General features: G+C 48.5%; 1 protein-coding gene across 2 annotated transcripts; it reads right to left on the bottom strand.

Annotated features, from left to right (window-relative positions):
• Positions 1 to 275: 275 nt before the first annotated feature.
• gnb2 (guanine nucleotide binding protein (G protein), beta polypeptide 2) lies at positions 276 to 5520 on the bottom strand. 2 transcript variants are annotated; one of them, XM_057055010.1, is made up of 10 exons: positions 5188 to 5520; positions 3406 to 3485; positions 3286 to 3324; positions 3071 to 3177; positions 2752 to 2815; positions 2409 to 2571; positions 2244 to 2310; positions 1972 to 2173; positions 1613 to 1829; positions 276 to 1149 (listed from the first exon to the last, which is right to left on the bottom strand). In XM_057055010.1, exons 2-10 carry the CDS (start codon positions 3460 to 3462, stop codon positions 1043 to 1045), a joined length of 1023 nt encoding a protein of 340 aa, XP_056910990.1. In that variant the 5' UTR covers positions 3463 to 3485; positions 5188 to 5520; the 3' UTR covers positions 276 to 1042. The 2 variants fall into 2 exon arrangements, with proteins under 2 accessions (XP_056910990.1, XP_056910989.1); XM_057055009.1 differs by having other exon boundaries at positions 4787 to 5519.
• Between the last annotated feature and the right edge of the window lie 1010 nt (positions 5521 to 6530).

Genomic DNA, 6530 nt, shown 5'->3' with positions numbered 1-6530 from the left:
GACCTGCTTTTATTTAGAAATGGCTATGATTAATGATGACAAAAAACCTCCTCACTGCTGACAAAGGGTGTGGATACATAAAATAATCTCAGTTCAAAGCATGTTCACACCAAATGTGCTTTTTAAAAATATTATAGGACGTCATAGGACACGTAAAGAGCCTTAAGAAATAAGGTGATTAAAAGAAAATACTTAGTGGTTGTTTCAAGCAGAAAAAAAAACAGTTTAGCACATTTCTAATTGATGTGTACAATTAACAAGAAGCCACAATCGTCAACAGGAGAGACTATTTTTTATTAGTATGTACAATTATATCATCAAACTGTCCAGATAATACAATGACAGAGTCAAAGTAAGAATTCTGGCTCTTGCTTTATTTTTCCCCATCATGGCAAAATACTCGATAGCGTATATCTCCTGTTGGCTGAACTTTATCAATATTCTCTATTCATAATTTTCATGTGTATCTGAGGCACACAGGGAGAACATGAATAAAAGAAGTGTAGAAAACAGAAACAAAAGCTGTACTGTACTGTATGTGGAGGTATTTAGCTATTTTTTTAAAAAAAATCAGTATTTTCGATGGCAAATGAAGTTTAGATGTTTGGACTCGAATCAGCCTTGTGTTTGTGTGAAAGACAAAAGAATACAGGAAAAGTTAACTCATGTGCGTTTGGACCTCTGGACGGAATTGTCCAATGATGTCTAATCCTCTATTTTTGAGGAGAAAATGTGTGTGTGTGTGTGTGTGTGTGTGTTAAATGTGATAAAATGCTTTGTGTCATAGTGATGTTTGTCTTTATTAAAGCAGTTTAAACTAATTTGTCACATATTTATATTTTACAGATCTGTGTGTGTGTGTGTGTGTGTGTGTGTGTGTGTGTGTGGGAGAGAGAGAACACAGACCTATTTCATATATATTATGTACAGTACAATACTGAAGGTTGCTGAGTTGTACATACATACAGTGAATACAGGGTGCAAAGATTGTGTGTGTGTGTGTGTGTGTGTGTGTGTGTGTGCGCGCGTGCGTGCATGTGGCTCAGTTCCAGATCTTAAGGAAGCTGTCCCAGGACCCAGTACACACCGCCATGCCGTCATCCGTCACACCCAGACAACTCACACGATTGTCATGGCCAGCCAGGACTCCTGCAGGAGGGACAAAGTCAGACAAAAGAGGACTTGTTACTGTCGAATGTTTTCCTGCCGACTGGGAAAAAAATAACTCGTTTTAAAAACCGCACAGAACACAGCGATCCAGTGTTTACTACCTCCTCCAGATAGAACACAGAGCGGCCTGTTCAGCTGGAGACCAGTATATCTACTGGCATTTGGAAAATAGTTATTTTATTTTGACAATTTAAGCTGTTAGCAGCCTTCCTGGACCGTCAACAGGACTAGTTAGCATCAGGTTTACCCATGATCAACCACCTCCAACAAGCATCTGGACCCCTGAGCAGATCTGCAGCGAGAGTTCGACCCAGGAGGACTTGGTGAAGAACCTTTCCTCACACAAACTAAGAGACCAGTGACCTAAAATGGGCCTATTTGAGAGAAGCTCACCGAGCGATGCTGTAACCCTGGGCAACAAGGCCCGCCTTCGTCCACCCACCTGCTCGGTCTCCCTTCATGGCGTCCCAGATGTTGCAGTTAAAGTCGTCATAACCAGCCAGCAGCAAACGGCCGGAGCGCGAGAAGGCCACCGACGTGATGCCGCAGATGATGTTGTCGTGGCAATAGAGGCCGAGCTCCTGGTCCGCACGCAGGTCGAACAGCCTGCAGGTGGCGTCGTCGGAGCCTGTGGCGAAGGCGCTGCCGTTGGGAAAGAACTGCGGAGAGGCGCCGGAATCAGTGTCGATACCAGCAGAGGTTGGAGGAAAACCGGTGACATCATCGCGCGGTCGTGTCCTGCTTTCGGCTCTGCGTGAAGTCGATGTTCCGGCTCACCTGAGCGGCAAACATCATACTCACACAGATGGCGTTGATGTCGGACTCGTGACCCGTGAACGTCTGCCGGCACATGCTGTCCCTGATGTCCCACAGTTTGACCGAGGCGTCGCAGGCCCCCGAGACGAAGGTGCGCTGATCGGGCGACAGGGACAGGCTCATGACGTCGCCGCTGTGGCCGGAGAACACCGTGGTCTGCTGACTCGTCTCGATGTCCCACAGCGCGCTGGGGCAAAGAGAGAACGCGGGTCAAACAGAGTCCGCGCCTGAGGCCGGCCCGGACCGTGGCGGCTCACCAGGTGGTGTCTCCAGAACTTGTGATGATCTGATTGTCGTCGATGAAGCGGCAGCAGGACAGGTAACCTGACACCACATGAGACAGGTAAATCTACGCGTCCCCGCTCATTAAAAACCAAATGTTCCCAGGCTCCGATCCACCAGAACCAGGTAACCGGGCTCACCTGTGTGACCTGGCAATTCCCTGCTGACCCTGACGTTGCCTTCCCGAGTCTTCAGGCAGTAGATGGAGCAGATGTTGTCCAGGCCGCCGCAGGCCACGTAGTTGCCCGAGGGGGCGTACGCGCAGGTCATCACCCAGGAGGAGCGCAGGGGAATGGCGTGGATCTAGGGAAGAACATTTCTGAGTCTAAAGAAAACCAACCCTGCGAGTTGAACACGACCCGGCCATGAATCCACCCCTGCAGTAGGAGACCCGCTTTAGTTTCCAGTTGGGACAGAGGCCAAACTGGGACAGCGAATCCCCCTCTGATGAAGAACGAAGCTGAATTATTCAGCGGACTTTACCTTGTTCGTGGTGTAGCTGTCCCACACGATCAGCTTTCCATCCTGGGAGGCACTGACGAGAAGCCTAAACGGACGCAAGCAAACAACGGACGATGTCCACGAATGGACGCCGATTAGGGACCTTTTCCAACACATCGTGCTGCTGAATGACTGGAACTAGATCACAGTTTGATGCTCTGATGATATTTGTTGCATCTTTTGTGCGACGTTATGAGTTGTAATAAAATTGGAAGGTTCAGGAACCAGGAAGTGCATGGACAACCCCCATGTTGACACGTTTGGTGGAGACGCAAACCAGTCGGGCACCTGGAAGACTCACCTCGAGTCCGTACCCCAGTGCATGGCGTAGATCTTGGCGAGGTGACCCCGCAGGGTGCGTCTCGTCCTCATCTGAATCCGCCCGACTGGATCCAGACCAGCGGTTATCTGTCATGTGGGACAAAGTTGAATTAGCTGAACAGGAAGTAAGGTTCTGGACCAGATTCAAGTAAGAGCTGCATCCACGTTATCCATAAACAGTCCAGCGTTATTCACCTGTGTCAGGGTCGAATCGCCGCACGCTTTCCTGGCATCCTAATGGACGGAATATACATGGAAAATATCAATATCACTGGAATAAATTCCTTAAGATGAAGCCGCAACGGCCGGACTCACTCGTATCTGGTTCCGAAGCTGCTCTGCTTCCTGGCGAAGCTGCTCCAGCTCACTCATTCTGGACGTGTCCGAGGCTTCACCTGTTCAAACATCAGCCGCGTTTAGCGCCGGTGCCGCAAAAAACGACCAGCGGCCGGGATTAACATTCATAATCCAGGAATCCGCTTTCACCGAAAACGAATCAATTAATTATCAAATTAAGATCATTCGTTTAAAACGCGGTTTGTCCCAGATTTAAGACGCAACTGGTGGGGCGGCGAAACCTGGCAAATTTTAATCTCTGAGGTCTCTGAGCACACCCGGTAAAAAAAAATAGCCTGACCTTGTAATCTGTTTATGTCTGCACAACCATAACAGAGAATAATCTGTGCAGACTAAGCTGCTCTCTGGTAATAAGCGACACAACCGTGCTGCAGATACTCAGCAAACACTCGCTGTGGGGTTTCTTTTTTTCTTTTTGAAGCTGTGCACTTACAGGATGTGCATCAAATCAGAAGTGTTTTGGTTTCCTCTGCAACCTGAGGTGGTGCTGGCGCACCTATAACCCCGGCGCGGCTGTTGTGCGAGCTCTGGAGCAGGCACGCGCTGCAGCTCCCATCGCGGGCTTAGTAGGAAGCAGCATTTCCTGTTTCTGACAGCTGCACGCTCAACCAGCTTCCCAAACGGGGAGTTTCCATTTTGCATTTGAGAGGCGGATCCAATTCACAGCAAAACCTATTGAGGGGGGTGGGGGGGGTGGATACAGCTACAGTGGGTCACGGCCCCCTCGGGGACCCGCGACCAGATGGATCACACACGGCTCTGATGGAGGCTGAGCGTGGTGCATCATGTGTCTCGGTCTCCGAGCACAGCTGCCCCCAGCCAACATCAGCAACTGGCTTCAGCTGGAGGGATGCGTGGAGAGTTCCCCTCCCCCCCCACACACATGGGAAGTTCTCTGGCTTTTTGGAGCAGAGACATAAAGGCAGAGAACACCATGGCAACTTTGCCCAGCCCAGCTCCCCGAGAGCACGGCAGAGGTGCAACATCTGCAAATGGAGGAGAGTCCAGAACCTGAAAGATAACATGGATGACACCGGGGGCTGGTTCAGCAGCTTCTCATGGTAATGCAGAGAAACAAGTGGTTTCTATGGCAGCCTGCACATTTGGAGTGGAGTTAAATAAGTGGGTGACAGGCCCCGGGCATGCAGGCTGCATCATTTACTGGCTGATGAAGGCCCTGAACGCATCTTAGATGCTGAGCTCCCAGAATGCGGACACAAGCAGAGTAATTTAGCCCAAACTGCACCATCATCTTCCTGCACATCATCATCATCATCAACATCCTGCCATCTTTACGCCTATCATCCCGGCCTACAGCGAGCTGGTAATGGGTGGCTACCTGTTAATTCTCCCGATGATTCTGCTGCTTTTCTTTAATATCGGCGGTGAAAAAAAAAAATCCAAACGGCGTCTCCGAAATCCCGCAGTGAACAGAACTGGACGCCTTTTCTCAGAATCAGACGCGGTGCAGAGCAGATCCACTTGAAGCTCCGTGTGTGTGTGTGAGTGTGTGTGTGTGTTTGTGTGTGTGTGTCACGATTAGGTTCCTTCAGCAAACGGGCAATCGGAGGAGGAGAACACACAATTCCATTTTTCCCGATTTATCCTGGAGCTCCTGCGGGAGGAAACGGATCAGATCTCTTCTTTCTCGCCTTTTAACGCCCCGCAAACGGAGAAAATCCGCCCCGATGTGCGCAGCATGGACGGCTGTTCATTTAAACACTATTCTGTCCGTCTTACTCTGCTTTTTGCCTCTCGTCGTGACGCTGAAGCCGTTTCCTTCCTCTCTGGTTTCCTCCCCCCCTCTCCCGACTCTTCATCGGGACCATGGACAAAAAAAATAAAGGGGTGGGGGGAAATGCCAGCTGGTAAATAAACAGTTTTTCAGCTGCTCCGCGCAATGATTCCAGTCCTAAAGTGGATCTTCTGTGTCGCTTTCCTCCCGTTTTGAAAGGCGCCCCCCTCGGCCAGTTCCTTTTTTAACACCATGGTTGAGGAACACGCAGGCGGATCATGTGGTGAGCGCTCTGACGAGATCCTCAAATCCATGTTTCCACCACACCCAGTCCCATGATCTCCCCCATCTCTGATTAGACCCCCCTCCAGGTTGATTAGTTTTATCTACTTGGATCAAATCCTGCAGGCAAGGCCGCATTCAAGCAAAGCTGCGAGGGGCCCGGGTCCCCGGGTGCCCAGGAATATGATACATATACGCACCTTTATTCTGGGAAATTCCTGGAAGCATTTTAATAAATTAAAATGATGTCTGTGTTTCTTTACAATTCCTTATTGTTTGTTTTTGTTTATGCATTGTGAGTTTTAGTGAGATTTCTGCTGAAATGTGGTCCAAACATGAGATATTTTTCCTTTTTTAAAAACGGTTTATCTACCTTGTGTCCTTGATTTGAGGTGTAGGTTGAAAGGCCGAAACATTTAAAATTATGTTGCTAAAATCAGCCATTTCACAGCATCTTACTCCAGGCTGAGGACACTTCTCGGCATGGGTCCCCTTAAGGAACCATCCTGATCAGTCTTTACTGGCTGCTCACTCTAGGGGAGCTGGAGCTCTTCCTGACCCTCCCCCAGACACCCTGCAGGAGGAACTAATCTTAATTTTTTTTCTTTTTTTAAATCTATGTCATTACAATAAACAGTTATAATAAGAAACAAAGGCCCCTCAGGTCACCCAACAAAAAATCTCTATATCTGTCTTAACATGAACATCAGAAAACACAGAGAAGAGGCTGAATAGTATGCATGGGTTGGTAGAAGGTATAAATCCTGAATTTAATAATAAAAAATGTTGTAGGCAGACCTAAATTAGGGTTAGGGTTAAGATTAGGGGCTAAACGGAATGTTTAGACGGTCATGCGCGTCATCTGCGAGGCAGTGACCTCTGGTGGAAAACCCTCGCCATTGCAACGCATCCGTCAATAGAAACTTTACATCAGATATTTTTAAACAGGAAATGCACACATGTGATCAACATTAGAAAGCTCCACTTTCTCGGGAGGTCAATTTCAACTAAATTATATCGGAGTATGCGTGCCGGCAATGGTTATTGTCGTGCTGGTTCTGTTATT

This window comes from Takifugu flavidus, chromosome 14, assembly GCF_003711565.1.
Source record: "Takifugu flavidus isolate HTHZ2018 chromosome 14, ASM371156v2, whole genome shotgun sequence".
NCBI classification, from domain to species: domain Eukaryota; kingdom Metazoa; phylum Chordata; class Actinopteri; order Tetraodontiformes; family Tetraodontidae; genus Takifugu; species Takifugu flavidus.
The sequence above is the reverse complement of the archived record's forward strand: the minus strand, read 5'-3'. Positions and strand labels throughout refer to the sequence as shown.

What these genes read in the sequence shown, in the direction of transcription:
- gnb2 (XM_057055010.1), bottom strand. Translation starts at nt 3,462, where the DNA reads ATGAGTGAGCTGGAGCAGCTTCGCCAGGAAGCAGAGCAGCTTCGGAAC. An exon ending in GCGATTCGACCCTGACACAG is followed by an intron (nt 3,178 to 3,285) that starts GTGAATAACGCT and finishes CCCACATGACAG; the next exon opens with ATAACCGCTGGTCTGGATCC. An exon ending in GGAATTGCCAGGTCACACAG is followed by an intron (nt 2,311 to 2,408) that starts GTGAGCCCGGTT and finishes ATGTGGTGTCAG; the next exon opens with GTTACCTGTCCTGCTGCCGC.